Below are 19,680 nucleotides of genomic sequence, written 5' to 3' on the forward strand. Positions count from 1 at the left end.
GGCAACAACTACTTCAAATCTCTTTAATCTGGGAAAGTGAGAATGGATTAAGTGGGTAGTTAAGAAATTAGCAAGAAGAGTGTGAGATACTACATGAAAATCTACCATGAACATCTGAAGTGTTTCCAGATGCTAAACCTATTCAACACTGAAAAAAGTCCCAGTCATTCCATAAAGATCAAGAGAAAAAAGAGATTTCATAAATGAGCGAATGTGAAAAAAATTCAGAGCAGGAGAGGAGTGCATCTGGAAGGACGTAGAGATCTGTGAGTGTGATTGGGAGACTTTCTTGCCCCTCATGCAGCTACATCTGGAGTAGGAATGCTACACTGCTCCCAAGGGGGCACCTGTTATTAATGACCTCTGGTATGAAAGGGCAGAATCAAGCAAAAAGCCACTAATTTAGAAGGATGTAAACTGACTACTGAATTTCCTTTTAAGTATTACTTATACTTTAATATTGATTCCTATTGAAGTAGCAAATTGATTTTTTTTTTTTTTTTTTGCAAAATGCTTTTTTGTTATTTTTTGCACTGTTGTTAAAAACCATAGGTAGATTTTTTTTTTTCCCTGTGGTTATGTGTGTGTATATCTGGTCTATGCAGACATGTCTTTGCTACAACGTACCTCTTTACCCCCTGAAACTGTGGTTGATCGGCTTTTCCTTTCCGTAGAAGTTTGCAGAGTGGCATGGCAAGACAGTCTTGCTTTCAAATTCCTTTTAGAGAATAGGCAGCTGGGTTCACTCTTTTTCTCCCTTTCCTCTTCTATAACCCCTTCTTTTTTTCCCTTAGCACTCATGAATAGTGCACAGCAAAAATGCCCCGTGGAAGAGGTATGTTTGTGACAATAAATAACCCGATGTCTTGTACAAGTGCTGTGTCTGCTGATTCTGGCTGTAGTGATGATGGCGATGTGGTTGCAGCACACTCAGTGAGCCTCTGATTTAATGAAACCATTCTCACGAATCAGACGCACCATTAGAGCTTTAGCTTCCCTGTCCTTTTATTCCAGTAGACAAAATGCACCTCAACTTGGTTTAACTCTCGATAGAAAAGTAAGTCAAACCAGTTGATGATAGGAATACGGGACATTCTCCAATCTGAGGTCTAAGGGTTTTGGCTTCAAATGCTGGGTTTGCTTGGCCAACCCAGAATAGATTGAGCTGTCAGCCTAAATTTCATTCCCACCTCACACCTCTACCCCTGCCTCGCCAGTCTTGTCATCCTCCTTGTTCAGAGAGAATCAGAAGCTAATAGGGAGAAGAAAGAAAAGATCCATACCATCAATCTTTACAAATCAGGAAAATTGAAAAATCAGAGTATTGGAGAGATATGAGGGCAACTGGTAGAAGTAGTTAATATCTGAAACAAATTCCTGTTTGTGCAACAAACCATTTCAGTATAGTATTTGAAGATTTTTTTAAAAAGATATCTTTAGAACGTGCTCCTTTAAAATAGGAATATTATTCTCTATTGCACATATGTGTAATATGTGACGCTATATGTGACATGGTTTCCAGATCATCTGATTAAGGTTTAATTTTAAAATAAAATTTGGAAAAGATTAAAATGATCTAGCTTTTCAAGTTTGAGACTTGAGGGAAAGGTCAGTGCTGCGTGTATAATAACATATGCTATAAATATGTTTATTAAAATGATTTGAATATTTTTGCATTTATTATCTCTTAAGTACTAAAACAACTTAAAGATTGTAAAACTCCAGAGAAGTTAGAAAATAGATGAAACTTTGACCACCTTCACCCTCTTTATAATAGAGTACAAGCAAATATTACAAAAATATAGTAATGGATCAGAATAGCTATTTAACAAGCTTTCCTGCCCATTGTTATTTCATGTCATCATAAGCGCTCTTATCATGCAATTTCTATATAGCTCTTTTTTTCCCTCTGTTCATTCTTTAAATTATTTTCAGAGCTGCAAAATGTGCTTTGGAGAACTTTTGAAATCTATGCTTTTTTATGAATTCAAATATATAACTGTAATTAACTTTATACCATATGAAAAGATTGTTTTGATTTGCTTTTCTACTATGAATGTTAAAATCCATACATTCTATGTGATGTGAAGTATAAGCTAATCTTTTTCAATAATATACCCTAAAAAATTTAAACCTTTGTTGAATATAATAATTTTATGTTATATCAATATATTATTTTTTTTTATAGCTTCTCGGATTTCTATTCAGAGTGAGCTTCATCGAGATAGGAGGTATGGTTATATTCTACTAATAGTGAAATGCAAGTATGTTATCAATTAGCAAGTTAAGTATTTCTCATTCATAACAAGTGTATTATACCATTCTACCTCATCAGTACATTTCCGGAACTAATCTATAAGTTTGAGTGATGAAGAGCAATACAAGCCTAAAAGTGTTCTTTTGACAGTAATTATTTACTGACATCAATTTGAAAGTGTTTATTAAGCAGTTGCTATATATAAAGCATTATTGGAACTGCTTCAAAGGAATGCTGTGTACCTCATAGCTACTCAGTAAATGTTGTCTAGATAAATGGTTGATAACAGGATAGAGAATTAAATGGAAGGATAAAGAAATGAAGAGAGGCAGGGAGGCTGGCTGGCTGGCTAGATAGGTAGGTAGGTAGATGATAGAGAGAGAGAGAGAGGCGCGGGGAGCGGGGGAGAAAGAGAGAGAGAGCTGAATGAGTAAGCGGCTAGATGGCTGGCCGGAGAAAGGGAAGGAGTAGAGGAGAGAGGACTGAGTCACTGGACACACAGAAGGAAGGACAGATAGGTAAAGAGCTGAATGGATGGAAAGGTGAACAGGTGGGTAAATAGATGGCTGGATTTTTATAAGATATCCTCCCTGCTTTCAAATTTTTCACAGTAAACTATCAGGGAATGAAGGACAAGGACTTTAGAGTGAGACATTACCCACACTCAAATCCTGGCTTTACTTTCTCACCATGTGACCTTGGGCAAGGTACTTAGCCCTTCTCAGCTTTGATATGCCCATCATTAAAGTGGTACGAAGCAGGCCTACAACATGAGGTTGTCATAAGGATTAATGCATGTAGAGTGGTTAACATTTATTAATTAGTAACTCATTATTTAGACAAAAGCTATAAGCAGAGGTTCTTAGGTAACACCATTCAAATTGAATCAGTGAGCAGGTCCTACTGTTTCACTAGCTAGCGTGAGAGTATGTCTGCACAGATTTGATAGTGACAGTGCTTTTTGTTTTTATTTTCCATAGAGTGCTAGGGAAAGGAAGAGCAGGTGCCATCATCTCTGTTTGTTAGAAGATTGAGAAGATTGAGGCTCACAGAGGCAGATTGATTTGCTCAGAGTCACACAGTTGGTGTTTGTTAGGAAATCAGTTTGAAGAAGATAAAGTTTAGACATGACACTGTAGACTGAGGTTAAGAAAGTGAAGGAAATAATGCCTAAATCACTGTGGCTTCTTGGCGTTAACAGTTAGTCATCAAATTTGTACACATAGCTGACCAGGAACACAGACACACATGTCAGGGTTGAGAAGTGAACGTATGAGTTCTAAACACTTAGGTAACTTGGAATTGGGACAGAGGTGGCCTGAGGAGAGAAAGGATATTGTATTTATATCGTATCATTTTTTAGTATATACTTTATAATAATAGAAAACTAAACAATTCCATTTGACCAGTGCACTTTTTTGCTTTATGATATATTTATGTTGTGCTGTAGGCCCTGGAATGAAGAGCTTGCATGGGCCTTACTTAGCCCATTTGCTTATTAACCAAGGCACACGTGCTTAGGGTTGAGAGGAAAAATCACAGAGGAAGACTGCCATTTTATCCCTTGAAGCTTGCCTGGGTGTCGTGCTAGAGACAGCCCAGGCCAGACAGGTCATTTCTGTGACTCTGATGGTTCTTATGTAATTTTTGGGGGTGGTAGTTGTTTTCATGAATCTCTGAACATTTGCAAATAAACAATAGCTTGTTACCAACCTGCAAAACCTCACTGAGGCTTCTGTGTGCCAGGCGCCCGGAGATCACCATCGTGGCAGCTGAGCCGCTGAGGCCGGCCTCGTGGTTCCCAGGAGCCCCACCCCCAGGACTCGGGTTTCCGCCAGCCTCTGCAGCAGGCCCCTGGAGGCCCAGTGAGCTGGTTCCTGCCGAGGTGAATCAATACTACGTTATCCCTTCCCATTTTATTTTAAAAGTAAAGTTCAAGGATTAGAACGGTGAGATTATTAACATGTCGGCTATTGCCCACAAATGTCTAAAATCTTCACTTTATTTTACAGCTCCCACCATCTTATGAACAAGTCATAAAAGAAATCAACCAAGTTCAAGTTAATACAACAAATAACAATAATGCTGCTGCCTCTCCAAGGCACACTATTACTTCTGCAACTCAGACTGACTTTTCAGAAGAAATAGACAACCATCTGCCTCAAAGTAATGCAAGTAATTTGTCTTCCCTAATTCTGACCTACTTCTAGGAAAATAATCATCAGGCTCTAGCCTTTAAAATAATTTTCAATTTGTACATAATTTATTGAGCTCTTCTTCCCAGTCAGTGTGATCATGTGCGCTTTCTTTCTTTCTTTGGGTTTGCTGTGATTATAATAGCTCATTCGCAGGAACTAGAGCCCCAATCTCTTGACCTCACCCTAGTTCATATCACAGAAACATCATCCTTTTAACTCATGGTTGGCTTTATTGCTATGCCCTTTATTTTCATCAGGAAAGATGTTATATTTAGCAACTTCAACTTGATAGGATGCTAAAGGTGGTTGTCCTGTTAGGCTTTTTAAAAGCATTGTATTAGGATAACATATGAAAGTAAGTTACTTTGGGAAAGTAAAGCAAGAATTGTTGGAATTTTGATAGCAAGAGAGAAATGGTTCATGTGATTAAGTCTACTGAGAATCAGAAATTGAATACTGTTTTTGTGGTGGTAGGGGAGTATAAGGGCACTAAATGGTAATGGAAAAAAATATAGTAAAGATTAAATCAGTCCTGGCTGGTGTGGCTCAGTGGATTGAGAGCTAGCCCGTAGACCGAGAGGCTGCTGTTTTGATTCCCTGTCAGGGCTCATACCTCAGTTGTGGGCCAGGTCCCCAGCTAGGGCTGTGAGAGAGGCAGCTGGTGGATTCTCTCGCATACTGATGTTTCTCTCCCTACCCCCGCCCCCAAAAATAGATAAATAAAGTATTTTTTAAAGATTAAGTCAAAAAATAAATTAGAAATTTAACGTTTAAAAATATTACATATTAAATATTTCTTGTATGAATAAGTATAATTTGAACACTCCTGCAGGAAGCTGAGTACATTTTCCCACTGATTTTGGAATTACTTTTTACTAATTAAGGAAACCAAATTTGTTTGATATTTTACATGTATATCTTTAAAAATATATGTATTTTCTTTTTTTTTTCCTTTTAAATTATAACATTGCAACTTCTTTTTGTTCGTTTTGGTCTTATCAGCACTACCGGCACCTCTCAAACCTCTTCAGTCTTCCCCAGTGGTCTCAGCCAGTGATCCTCCAACAAATGTGGCACCTTTAATAGTCTTTGACATTTCTGAAGAACAGAACTGTCCAGAAAACTCCAATGCTGCAAGATGTCCAGTGCCAAGACCAAGATCAAAAAGCAACCTCAGACCAGCAGCCAGAGATACTCACATTAAAGAGCAGAATCACCAGAAGACCAGCCCAGCGGCCGCAGAATCAGAGCCATCCCCAGGCCGACCCCAGTCTCTGTTGGACAGTACCAATGACTTGGGTAGTCAGGCAGTGATGAGCATTATGAACACAGAACAAAGCCAAAATAGTATTGTTTCAAGGATCAAAGCATTTGATAGTCAGACAAATACAGACACCTCTGGGCTGACCAAGAAACCAGAGATTGCGCCCCGCACACTTCCCCCCAGGCCTGCTGTTCCCTCAGGGAAACCCTCTGTAGCTCCCAAACCAGCTGCTAATAGAGCTTCTGGAGAACTGGACTCCTGGAACGAAAACAGACTCAAGGTGGCCTCTCGGGAAGGGCTCATCCCGCACTCTCCACCGCAGGAAGCAGGGAGCCTCCCGGTAACCAAACCTGAATTGCCAAAGAAACCAAACCCTGGCCTTACACGAAGTGTCAATCATGAGATTCTCAGGGGAGGGCCCACAGCTGAGAGCCCTGACAGTGGCAAGAGAATCCCAACTCCTGCTCCTCGGCCTTTGCTGCCGAAGAAATCAGGCTCCTCAGAAAATCCCACCTACCCTGCAGCTTTGCTGAAACCAGTCACTGTTCCTCCCCGCCTCTCGGTGGCATCACAAGCCAAAGCATTCAGGTCCCTGGGTGAAGGACCCTCAGCCAACCCCCCTGTTCCAGGTCTGCAAAGCAAGCCTCCAGGGGACGTCGACCTCATCAGTTTTGATGATGATGTCTTACCCACCCCATCGGGGAACGTGGTTGAAGACCCTGTGGGTCCGGAGATGATTCTGGGTAAGTAAACATCAGAAGTGGAGGGGAATCCAAACTCACCAAAGGCTATCGTGAACGGCACCTGCTGGTATAATGTGCAGCACGTCCGTCGCTGTGCTGTGTGCGTGCACGTGTATGTGTAGAGACAGGGTGGAACACAGAAAGACTGAGAACCATGGAGCTGGGTGGGAGATGGGAATCAACAGGGAAGCGGAAAGGGAAAACATGGGCTGGGGAGATAGAGACAGAGAAGGAGAGAGACACCCGCATGGATTTTTATTTCCTGAGCCAGGAATTAGCAGACTGGGACTAGGGACTAAACTAGATGTGAGTGAGGCTGGCTCCCTTGCTCTGGCAAGTGGAGATTCAAGCATTAGGAGGAAGCTGGGGCGGGGGCGGGGAGGAGAACGACTTCTCCTCGAGGGGAAGTCCTGCAGCGGCCCCAGGAGGGCTCCTCAGGTTGGCCCCGCCCCATAGGGAGTGTCTGGAGAAGGCAAGGCTGGGGAGGACTGGCGGGAGCGATGCAATGCGAGGAGTGAGAAGCCAGCCATAGGCTGCAAATTTCCCCCCTCCTCTTTGTATAACCTCTTCCCTTGGCAATGCAAAGTTTTGTAAACAAATACAACAGTTGTAAGTTTCCCGCCAAGATCAAGACAGTTAAATTTCCCAAGAAGCAGAGAGTATGGGATTTTTCCCTCACACTGTTCAGCTGGAGCATATGATAGTAAAGCTTATCTTTGATTTGTCAAACTAAGCTTCTCCTTGTCATTAATAAGATTTCTTTTACTGCTGTTTACTTATTTAGGTAGAATTTTTGAACATACAAGCCTAATAGTATAGCTGTCATCTTAAAAATGTTTAACATGCATCAAAATGATATAAACTATGTGATTCAAAACCAGATTCTGCGCAGCATAGATGTATTTTAAATGATAGCAAATACGTATTTCTTCAATATTTATCATGCACACAACATGGTAGCTGTCGTACCATGCCTCTTTTTCATACGGAACGGAAGGACAAATGTGAGAATATATTGAGTTTCTGCAGTGTTCCAGACTCTCTGCCAGCAACCTGCCATCCATTACTTAATTCAGTACTCACAGTAACCCTCTCCTAGGTATCCTTAGCCTCAATTTGCAAATGAAGAAAATGAAGCTGAGAGAGAGCAATGGGTAACTTGCCCAGTGGCATAAAACTACAATTTCCCAAGGCAGACTTCAAACTCAATCGTTTTATTCTAAGTCTAGTTTATTTTTCACAGTATCATATTGCTAACCAACATTTTCATGAAACCCTAAACCAGAAAACACATTAAAAACTTTTCAAGTCTTGGCAATATCATTTTCTTATTTAAACCTTTTTGGTGTTGCAAGATTCAGGGTAGGACAGGAATGGGTAAATCCAACAGCAGCAAGTTGTTTAAGAGTGGACACTGTATAGGCCAAAGAAATATCACCTTTTGTAGAACCTCCTAGATTCTGTGGGGATGGCACTTGGTAATTGCTGAGACTATATTCTGTCATTAAGCAGATAATTAGTCATCTTCAAAAAAGGAAGGTCAACAGTATACATTCAACATGAATACAGTCAGTCTCATGCGTCATCATCCACCTTTCCCGTTTCTTGATTTCTGCCACTTCATTGCGCATATAATTATTGAGGCAGTCTTTTAGCAAAATGTGTACCCCGCTTGGCCTGCGTGAACTTGACCATTGCTCTTGACTATGGAGTAATACTGAACTGAACACTTTATGTTCTTTCTAAACCTGCTCCTCTCCCTGTATCCTGCACCTCACTTGATACTGTCACACACCCAGCCTTCCCTAGAGAATCCTAGAGATCGTCCTCGAGTCACACCCCTGTCACAGAGTGGCTAGCTGTTGGACTTGGAGTCAGACTGGTCTGGGCCTACTACTTAACTGGTGTATGACCTTGGGCAATTTACCTAACCCCACAGTGCCTCCGTTTCCTAATTTATAAGACACGATAATAACACTTTTCATGGCGGTATTGCACAGATTACGTGTGATTATGAAGGAAAGCCCTATCACATGGTCTGAAACATGTTAAGTGCTCATTAAGTAGTAGTTATTGTTACTTCTTGCCCTTCACATCCAATTAGTTACCACCTCCTCCTGGGTTACCTTCTGAACAGTTCTTGAATCTTCCTCTCTTTTCATCCTTCCTGCTACAGCCCCGCTTGAGGCCTTTACGCCTGAATTACTACAGTAGCGCCCTCAGTTGAGTCTCTTCTTCTTCCTCGAATGTATCGTCCTCCGTATTATGGCCACCCAAGCAATTTTTCTAGAGTGCACATTGGACCTTGTGGCCTCTGTGTTTGTGTGCCTTCCAGGGGCCTTCTGGATCATCTCTGAATTCCTCAATGTGTGGCCGGGGACGGGGCGGGGGTTGTTTCTTCATTGATTTGGGCTTTGTGAATTTTTGATGGTGTATCAATAGCACTGTGTTTGTAACTAAAGGATGATGTTCTCTTTGTGAAACCTTGCTTACGCATCCTGGTGGTAGCCAGGAACACGGGGAGAAACTCACAAATGCATCTTTCCTTCTCTTTCTCTTCCTGAAAAATGAAGAAAATTCAATAAAAATAGTTTTCATAAAATGAAGTTGCCATATTAATCCCAGGAAATAGAGATCAGAAAATACTGAAGCTATGAAAACACTGTAAAGATTAGAAAATTTATTAAAGGAAAACTCATAAAACAGGCAATTTAATATTGGATTCATTTTATGGGTAGAATGCCTTCCAGGTTAATGTAATGGAGCTGAGAAGTATTAGCAATTCCTCTTCACACCTTTACAAATCATATCCAGTTGTCAAAAAAAAGCAGAATACTTCTGCTGTCAGCCCCATTACACAGACCAGAATAATAGTTTAGCAGCCAATTTCTGCCATTAACAGAACTCAAGGGAAAGAAATGACAGAAAAGCAAGCCAAGGATGGTGAAACTAATTATGATGACAAGCGTATTATTAGAGACAGGTAATGGGCAGAAAACTACATTATCATCAGTGTTTTTCTCAACCCGGTAATGAAGAGCATGTGGATATAGGTGTAAAGGGGCCTGCTAGTTTGGCAGCAGGTGGAGAATAATTGGCTATGTGTGTGAGGGGCTGGAAGGAGGGCAGAATAAACACTGCAAGTAACGGTTGAGAAAAATGTCACCGACGTCCCTGAAATGTAGGTGGGAGATTCCTTTGGAGATGTTTTGTATTTTTCCTGTAGAAGCAAGAGCAAGCAGCCCATTGTGGAGAGAATTGTGGTACTGCGGTTCTTAACCCTTTCCGGGTTACAGCACCCTGAGAATCGGACTGGCCTGTGGATCCTTTCTCTCCCTTGAAAAGATCTTTTAGCTCATGTATGCACAGCTGGAGGTATGATTTCCAGAGCTTCAAGGGCCTATTCTTGGAACCCAGATTGAGGACTTCAACCACAGAATGTTAGAAATAACTTTCAGTGGACTGTTTTAAATAAATTATGGCACATCCCTAGAATGGCGTATTGTGTGGTGATTAAAAAGGAGGCAGACCACCTGTTATCTCCTGCCACAGACCAACCTCTGGGATATTATTATGTGAAAAAGGCAAGTTAGAGATAGTATTCATGGTATTTTAGCTGCTGTTGGGTGTTAAAACACACACATACACACAAATATGCGATGTCTTTGGGAAAATGTATAAAAAGTTGGCAACAAAGGTTGTCTTTTATGAGGAAACTGAGTAGGCAGGAGAGGAGGTGGAAACCTGGTTTTCAAATAGCTGAACATAAAGCAGAATTCAGATGAGAGACAATGGAAGGGTTACCTCTTGCCGTTTTCGACGCAGAAGGAGAGCTACCTCCCGCACTGATCTTCAGCCCTATGATAAATAGAGATTTTTAAAATAATATTTTTCTGAAGTTGTATTATTCATGGTTACAGATGAAAGCTAATTATTATAAACTAAATCTATCTAAATTAGACAAATTCAAAAACAGATATATGCATTATTCCCTAGTAAATAGAATCACTGAGGAATAGTATAAAAACGAGTTTTTATTTTTCTATTTACTTTGTGGAAAATGTTATGGCCTTTATTGTCTCGGAAAAAACAACAAAGAAAAAAGAATTTTCATTTCTTCCCCTTATTTTTTTAAAGATCTTATTCATTTATTTTTAGAGCGAGGGAAAGAGAGGGAGAAAGAGAGAGAGAGAAGCATCGACGGGTTGCCTCTTGCACTTGGGGACCTGGCCTGCAGCCCAGGCGTGTGCCCTGACTGGGAATCAGGTCCACGACCTTTCTGTTCACAGGCCGGCGCTCAGTCCGCTGAGCCACGCCTGCCAGGCCTTTCCCCTTAGTTTTAAATGGTTCTTCTCTTGGTTTGTTTGACAGGGATATTAATTTCAGCTTCCTCTTATAACTTTTTTCTTACTATTGAATTTATTGATTGATTGTTTTTAGTTATTAAGTAATGTATATTTGCTGTAACAATTCAAACAGTATAAACATTTAGTGAAATAAACGAGTTAATCTCCTTCCAGTTGTCCCAAATCCCCAGAGTAACCAGTGTTAAAATGTTGTACGTAGCCTTCTGTGCCTTTGGACATTCCAAAACAAAGCATATAAACATATATATGTACTTTCTCCTGCGTTTTACAAAAATTTTTAACAAACTATACCCATTACTCAACAGCTTGCTTTTTTTCATTTATCAGTGAAATTTATGGACTTCTCTTCAGACAAGTAGATACAAGTTTAACTCCTTGTTTCCTTATACCTGCCTGAGTGCATCATAGTTGATTCAACATGCAGGTTGTTTTGTTTGTTTTTAATGTTTTGGATATTTTTTTGCCGCTACAAAAAACGCTGCAGTAAACATTCTTAAAAACATTTTTATTTCTACTAGTGCTTTTGTTTCTGAAGAGTAAACTTCCAAAAGCAAACTATTGGGTCAAATATTGTGAGCTTTAAACATTAAATTTTTTTTAATTTTTCAATTACAGTTGATATTCAATACTGTATTAGTTTCATGTGTGTAGTGTTGTGGTTAGACATTTGTATAACTTAAAAGGTGGTCCCCTCATAAATCTGGCATCACCTGGTATCATACATAATTATTACAGTATCACTGACTATATTCCCCGTGTTGTATTTTACATCCCATGACTGTTTTGTCATTGCCAATTTATACTTCTTAATCCCCTTGCCTGTCTCACCCAGCCCTCCAACCCCCATCTCTCTCATCTGACAACTGCTCATTTGTCCTCTGTATCTGTGAGTCTGTGTTTTTTATTTTGTTTGTTCATTTATTTTGTTACTTACATTCCACATATAAGTGAAATCATATTGTATTTGTCTTTCTATATCTGGCTTATCTCTCTTAACATAATACCCTTTAGGCACATCCATAATGTCACAAATAGTAAGATTTCATTTTTTTTTTTTTAAGATTTTATATATTTAGTTTTAGAGAGATGGGAAGGGACGGAGGAAGAAAAGGTGAGAAACATTGATGTGCAAGAGAGACATCAGCTCCAACTAGGGACCTGGCCTGCAACCTGGGCATGTGCCTTGACTGGGAATCAAACCAGCGACCTTTTGGTTCACAGGCCAGTGCTTAATCCACTGAGCCATGCCAGCCAGGGCTCGTTCTATTTTATTATATCCTTTTTTCCACTGTGTATATATACCACATCTTCTTTATTCATTGGTCTATCAATGGAGACTTAAATTGCTTTCACATCTTGGCTGTGATGTGAAATTATTGTAAATAATGCTGCAATGAAAATAGGGATGCATTTATCTTTTTGAACTAGTGTTTTGCATTTCTTCAGATAAATACCCAGAAATGGGACTGCTGGGTCATTCAGTAGTACCATTTTTAATTTTTTGAGGAATCTCCATACAATTTTCCATAGTGGCTGCACCAAGCTGCATTCCCACCAACAGTACACAAGGGTTCCCTTATCTCCACATACTCATTATTGGTTGTTGATTTATTGATGATAGCCACTCTGGTAGGTGTGAGGTAGTATCTCATTGTGGCTTTAGTTTGCATTTCTCTGATGATGAGTGACATTGAGCATCTTTTCATATGTCTTTTGACCATCTGTATGTCCTCTTTGGAGAAATGCCTATTCAGGTCCTATGCTACTTTGTAATCAGATTGCATGAAGGGGTTTTCTTGTTGCTGGTTTGTGTTTGTTTTTGGTGTTAAGTTGTAAGAGCTCTTTATAAATTTTGGATATTAACTCCTTAATCCCTTATCAGATGTACCATTGATTAATTTCTCCATTTTAGTAAAAGGTTGCTTTTTTGTTTTGGTGATAGTTTCCTTTGGTCTGCAAAAACTTTTTATATTGATGTAGTCCCATTTGTTTATTTTTTCTTTCGTTTCTCTTGACAGAGGAGACATATCAAAAAATATTACTAAGAGAAATGTCAGAGAGTTTACTATCTATGTTTTCTTCTGGGAGTTTTACAATTTTACTTCTTACATTTAGGTCTTTCATGCATGTTAAGTTTATTCTTGTATATAATGTAAGAAAGTGGCCTAGTTTCATTTTTTGCATGTATTTGTCCAGTTTTCCCCACACCATTTATTGAAGAGACTGTCTTTACTCCACTATATATGTTTGCCTCCTTTATTATAGATTCACCATTTAGATAATGGTTCTTCTTTTCCGGGCTCCCTGTTCTGTTCCATTGAACTTTGTGTCTATTTTTATGCCAGTATCATGCTGTTTTAACTACTATTGTCCTGTCATATAGTTTGACATTGGGTAGTGTGATAGCTCCAAGTTTTAAACTTGAAACATTTTAATAGTATCAGTGATCCAGTTTCTCACCTGGCAGTGCCTGAAGTTCCCCAACATGAAGTGCTATCCTTGCTCTATATGTTGTCCACTTACATTTCTTTTGGAAAAACATACCCCTCATGAAAAGACATAAAGATAAACTTCGTACTGGGTAACTAGAGAGAGACTTGCACACCATCATCAAGTGAAAAATAGGCCTCTGACTCTGCCTTCTCATTGAAGTGATGCTTTTTGTCCTCCCCATGAATCTGCACTCCTGGTCTGGATTACAGCCCAGGACAGCACGCAGGCAGAGAGGTATATGCTGAGTTCACTAACTCAGTGAGCACGGCCGGGGTAGGTCATTAAACAGACCCCTGCCAAACAGTCTGCAGGGCTGGGACACTAAGACCTCCTGCTCCTCTGTATTGAAAGAAATTTTTCATATGTCTTTTGACCATCTGTATGTCCTCTTTGGAGAAATGCCTATTCAGGTCCTATGCTACTTTGTAATCAGATTGCATGAAGGGGTTTTCTTGTTGCTGGTTTGTGTTTGTTTTTGGTGTTAAGTTGTAAGAGCTCTTTATAAATTTTGGATATGTTTCTCCATATCCAAATGTTTCTCTGTCAACAGAAACATTTCTTCTGGCATTAGGGTCCAGAAACCTTTTAGATTTCTCATCTTTAAAAAATGCCTGGAAGAGGAATTTCTGGTCCTCTTCCCTGCAGATGTGAGATGTGCTGCACAGTGGGTGGGACTTGGGGCGGGGCTCCCTGAGGCCAGTCCTCCAGAAGCGAGCACAGCTGGATGCCCCTGTGCCCAGGCCAGTAAGGCTCTGATTGGCCTCATATCTCCTTTCACTACCCACCTTGTTGAATGCCCTCACTCCTGGAATATGAGAGCGTGTAGGTAGTATACTGGCCCAGAGTTTAGTATGAGTTGGGAAACAATGGAAGTCATTCTATACTCAAGATTTTCTTTTCCCTCCACCACCCACCCCAGAATCATCAACTAAAAACCTATACTAATAACCAGCAGATAACAGGTACCAAAAGCAGCCTTTAAAACAGAATGCCACTTGAAAGATAGGGCACAATAAACAATTGTTAGCCTCAATTCTTTTCTTGAATTTTTGGTCCTCTTCCCTGCAGAGAACAGAACCCTGAGAGAATGGGATATTAAACCAAAAACACGGGGCGCAGAGCCAGACAAGTCCCCCAACAGTTGAGTCTCTGCAGCAGCTGGAGGAGGAAGGTCTCTGGGCGCTAACGAGGGCCACAGAGGCCGTGGCAGGGCAGAGAGAAGGGCGGAAGGGAAGGGTGCGCGCAGAGGGCAGATGCTGTCCTTCTGCATTGGAGTAAAATGTACGCCAAGGGTGTTAAAATTCTTTTGTTTTAGCTAGGGTTTCTCAGAATAAATGAACTAGTTGGGGAGTTCAGATTCGGGTCGTATTTTCAATAATGGGCATTAATACAAGTGTGCTGACCCCTTTTTATCCATTGGTACTGCTGTTTCCTAAAGACCAGAGGTATATTATTCAAGTTGGAAGAACTCTTAGAATGCGGAAAACCCAGTTGTTGGGAAAGCAGTCATGGCCCCCTCCCCAGCCTGGCCCCCCTGTTTCGTGCCGCACCTGCGTCCCCCCTCCCCACGCCCGAAGTGGCTCACCTTGCTCTACTCTCTCCTTTTTCAGTAGCGCCTCTCCCCTTCTAATATACCACATGGCTTCCTTATCTATTCTATCCATCGTTTGTTGTCTCCATCTTCTTGCTGCAGTCTAAGTGCCATGAGGGCCGAGTTCTCTGCTTTGTTTGAAGTATTCCCGGCACCTAGAATAGTGTTTGATGTGTAGCAGGCGCCCAGCCAATACTGAATAACGGAAGTGGAAAAGCAAATTACAAATAAATGGATATAAAATGATCCTGTTTTTGTTTTGCAGAATACCCACATAATAATACATGTACTATAGAAAAAAATTGTAGACAGAGACACCACGTTTTACATAATAATTACCCCAGTGGGATGGGATCACGGAAGAGTTTCTGTCACATGTTTAATGTTTCCCATTTTTACAATAAATATTACTTTGAAGTAAAAAATAATACTATGACAAAATAAGGATTAAAGAATTTGTTTATACTGAAAAGAAGGAGCTTTGTTTGTGGGGACTTGGGTTACAGTGAAAGGAAGTTATATGATTACGAGAGTCTTTTAAAAGTTTGATGTTTTGATAATATTGAATTGGGTTTTTGAACTTAGATTAGCCCTTGCCTCATTTGTGAACTGATAGACAGGGTCCCAAAGAGGGGTCACCTGATTATTTTTTTCAGTAACCTAATGATGATTTTACCTAGCGTGCCATCTGGGCGCCCTTCATAGTTGGTAGATAATAAACTAAAATAGGGTTGTACTTTACTATCATACCTCCCCACCCAGCACTGTTACTGGCATACATGTGCAAATGGCTAGTGAGTGACACCTATGGAACGTATATCATGGTCAGGCTGCTTGAGACCTGGGTGGAAGGGAAGGAGAAGTATCAGGGAGCAGAAAGGCCTTCTTATCCTTAGCTCAGCTCTTCAAGTATCCTGCAAAGAGCTGGTCAGCAAAAGGTGCTTATTGAACTGCAGCTCATAACAGGCAGAACATGAATGCTGTTCATCACAGGAGCGTGGAATGCATTGTTTTACAGGGAGTATCTCCCTAAGGCAAGATCCATAGAACAGGTGCAGAATTACAGCATATACTCACTCTACCTCTTGGTGAATAAAGGCAAAGGCGGCTTCAGTAGATCCTGTGTGCTGTATACAGTATCCAGTATACAGCATTTTATTTTATTGTTGCTAATCTATTGTTTTAGATTTCTCATCTTTAAAATTTTTTATGGTTATTTTTCCAAACTATTAAAAAGAATATTGACATTAAAGAAAAAAAGACTGTTCCTTCAATAAGAAAGTTTGGTAGTTATACTTTTGTTTAAAATACTTTTTCTGAGCATATTCTGCCTATTTTAAATAAATCAATTAATATGGAGAAATACCAAATCATGTATCATTGCCCCAAAATTAAATATTTAAAAGGAGATGTCTTATTTTATTTCCAGGATAAAACTTTTTTCTTTTCATGTTACAGGAGTATAGTTTTACTAAAGTATTAAACACAAGGCTCTGCTGAGCACCCACCATGCGCTAGGCGTGGTGCTGGGTAGGGTGGGGGTCTCAGTGAGCCCTATGGGCAAGTTTTCCACTGGCACAGGAGTGTGGGGGGTGGAGGCCACCCTTCCTGCGGAATCTGGGAGGCTTCACAGTAGGGGGAAAATTGGCTCCGCAGTTCAAGTGGCCCTCATTTTCAGACGGACACTTATGAAATGATTGCACTCCCATGAAAGATAGCTTCTACATAATTCAAGATTGTTCTGGATCTCTCTCATCACAGAGGAAGAAAAGCCATATGAATTATTTACAGAGCATCAAGTTATGCCCTTTCATGAGCTCTGACTTTGTTTTTGTCTCTGCAAACTGAGATTTTGTTTATCCATGAATAGTTTTCCCTGGGGCATGAAAAATATGACTCTTTAATTATGAATGAGGTTTTTTGTTTGAGTCCATGTTAACTAAAACATGCAAAGTAAACTGTGTTTTTCATTAGATCCCTTTCAGCTCCCCACAAAAACAGAACCAACAAAAGAACGAACAGTTCAACCAACACCCACCAGGAAGCCCACTGTGATTCGAATTCCAGCCAAACCAGGAAAATGTAAGCACTTCTCCACCTTCTTTATTTTCTTCTCCAAGATCCTGGGAGAAATATATGCTATTTTATCAATGTCTGCTTTTGAAATGATGTATAGTCAGCCATTTATTATTATTCATAGTCAAGGACACTTAAAAGCAAGTTGTTTTTATTTTTTTACAATTCTTTAGACAATTAGTACAGTAAATTTGGATTTCATTTCTCTTTAACATTGTATTTAGGAGAGAATAGAGGGAGACAAACTCAGAATAATTATTATATCTTAGTGCCACTTGTAAAGATATGGTAAGAAAGTAATTGCAACTAATAGCAAATAAAATTATATATGTATATCATATTACTCTAATATATGTAGGAAGTATAGTATTCCAATCAGCATAACCTAAACTCTTTTTCTGCACTCTGATAAATTGGACTAATAGTCCTGAAATCCTGAAATGGGTACATCGAGGAAGCACCTTTATTTATTATCCTGACAAAGCTCCAGAACTATTAGAAAGTTGAATCCTATACTGCTTTATGTGAGAGAACTGAAGTGCCAGTTTCTAAGGGTTATTTCTATTTATGTAAAAACCCCAGTTCCCTAGAATTTTATTATTACAGTTACCAAGTGATGCATATAATGCTGCGGAGGAAAAAAAGTAAAACTTTTGGTGTCTAAAGAACTCAGAATGGACAAATGAAGAAAGGAGCAGCTTTGTGGTGCAGAACTCCTGGCCCTTCAAACATGTCAGCTCCTTCCCCTGGCGCCTGTTTCTTCTGACTGGGGTGTCCTTTACCCAGATAACTGCATGGCTCCCTCCTTCACCATTCCTTCAGGTCTTTGCTCAAATGCAGCTTCTGTCATTGGGACCTGTTGACCATATTATTTACATTGAAAATCTCCAACTCCCCACACACCCACACCAGATAATTCCCATGTCAGTCAGCTATCTCTGCTCTACTTTCATATTGCTACGACTTTGTACCCCTAATTGTTTGTCACATTAATATTGTCTCCTAAGTGATTCATTACTTCCTTGTTGAGAATAAGGAAACTGCAGCACAAAGAAAGGCTTCCAGACAGACAGTGAATGAGTTGGAATATTCCCATGTGTCTCAATTCCCAGAGAAGTGCTGCCTCTCACTAAGAGCACTTGTCTATCTCTAAATCATTGTTTTTCTTAATAGTTGGCCTAGGCATTTTCCTCCTTTTGAATGTTTTTCTATCTATGGATAAAATAGGAACCTGACAAATCATTCTCTTGTGACATGTTTGTTTTATTTATTTTTTTATGTGAAATGGAGGCAGAGATTGCTCTTTTGACAGAATAGAAAAACCTCCCCTCTCTGTAAATGGCTAAGCTTATGTGTAAAAGCCAGTTGTAGCCTCCTTTAGTAGGCTACACTCATCCTCTCTCCAAGCATTTCCACATACAGATTTTAATTACCTGTCACTAATTAAATCTGGGCATTTTTGTTTTCTTTTTTATAAAATAAGTTGGGGGTGAACAGTTGCTGGGTTAAGGATGTAGGTTGGATGTACAGATATTTTTTGTTAAATTGAGGGGGCAGTTAAACCCCTTAATCTGGAGCTAATTAATCACAAAACACGTTTAACTATTTGGATGGGGGAGGGTTGGATACATCACCTATTAAGAAGCAACATGCCTATTACAATGAGAATAGCCTTTTGAGTCCAAAACCCTGGTTCTGACAATTACTGGCACTAAGACCTCAGATGGCTCATATATTTTCTTCTAAGTTGCAGTTTCTTCATCTCTAAAATGGTTAGGATATTATCTAGTGTAGTGCTGTCTAATAGGACTTTCTTCAAAGATGGAAATATTCTGTATCTGTGCTGTACAGTATGGTAGCCACTGGCCACATGTGGCTATTGAGCACTTAAATGTGGCCAGTGCAACTGAGGAACTGAACTTTTAACTTTATTTAATTTTAAATAATTAAGATTTAAGTTTAAATTACCACATATGACTACTAGCTAGTAGACTGCACAGATCTAGCACATGGGTAAGATGTTGGTTGAATGCATATGAATAAAGTGTTTTAATTTAATGCCTGGCACACAGAAGGTTCTCAAAAGTGTTGGCTGCTGTTGTAATTATTTAGCAGTATTTTTACTCTCTATAAAACATTTTGTAACTGATCTCTGCTAATCCATCAGTTTTCTGAAGTTTGCTAGGAGTTCTTTCTCATTTCCTTAGACATTCATTCTTTGTGTGGATCTTTTATGGAAGCCCTTTTCCTAAGAAACCAAGCTGCAATTATCTCATCCTTTGGAATCTCCAAAGTCCAGAAGTTATTGATGAGTTACTACTATTTTTCCAGGTTTACATGAGGACCCACAAAGCCCACCTCCTCTCCCAACTGAAAAGCCTATTGGAAACACTTACAGTACAGTATCTGGAAAACTCAGTAACACTGACAAAATGAGAAATTTGGTAAGTGGTCATTACAGATTGTCGCAGGTTGAAGACCAAGTGACGAGCTAATTTTTAAAACTCAGCCGATGTCCACATTATTTTACTATGGGTCAGATTTTTTAAAATACCTTTATTACAACTCAGTTTCTAAGCCCATGTACTATTTAATGTGATGTTCTATATTTTAAAAATCCCTATTAAAAAAAGAATTAGGCCAGTTTATTGTACTTCATCATAAAATAATTTGTCTTATACCAGTATAATG

General features: G+C 39.6%; 1 protein-coding gene across 3 annotated transcripts in view; it reads left to right on the forward strand.

The window, feature by feature from the left end:
• The window catches only part of SH3D19 (SH3 domain containing 19), a 139,374-nt gene that overhangs the window by 93,950 nt on the left and 25,744 nt on the right, over positions 1–19,680 (forward strand). For 2 of the 3 annotated variants that reach the window (XM_054562582.1, XM_054562589.1), the window contains 6 exons: positions 2,189–2,231; positions 4,004–4,142; positions 4,270–4,432; positions 5,458–6,462; positions 16,888–16,995; positions 19,321–19,433. In XM_054562582.1, the coding sequence (XP_054418557.1) occupies positions 2,189–2,231; positions 4,004–4,142; positions 4,270–4,432; positions 5,458–6,462; positions 16,888–16,995; positions 19,321–19,433 (1,571 nt within the window). The remainder of the gene's footprint in view (positions 1–2,188; positions 2,232–4,003; positions 4,143–4,269; positions 4,433–5,457; positions 6,463–16,887; positions 16,996–19,320; positions 19,434–19,680) is intronic. The other variant, XM_054562577.1, reaches the window with a different exon arrangement.

This window comes from Pteronotus mesoamericanus, unplaced genomic scaffold (assembly GCF_021234165.1).
Source record: "Pteronotus mesoamericanus isolate MK-2021 breed Mesoamerican mustached bat unplaced genomic scaffold, CSHL_Meso_final contig_163, whole genome shotgun sequence".
Taxonomy (NCBI): Eukaryota; Metazoa; Chordata; class Mammalia; order Chiroptera; family Mormoopidae; genus Pteronotus; species Pteronotus mesoamericanus.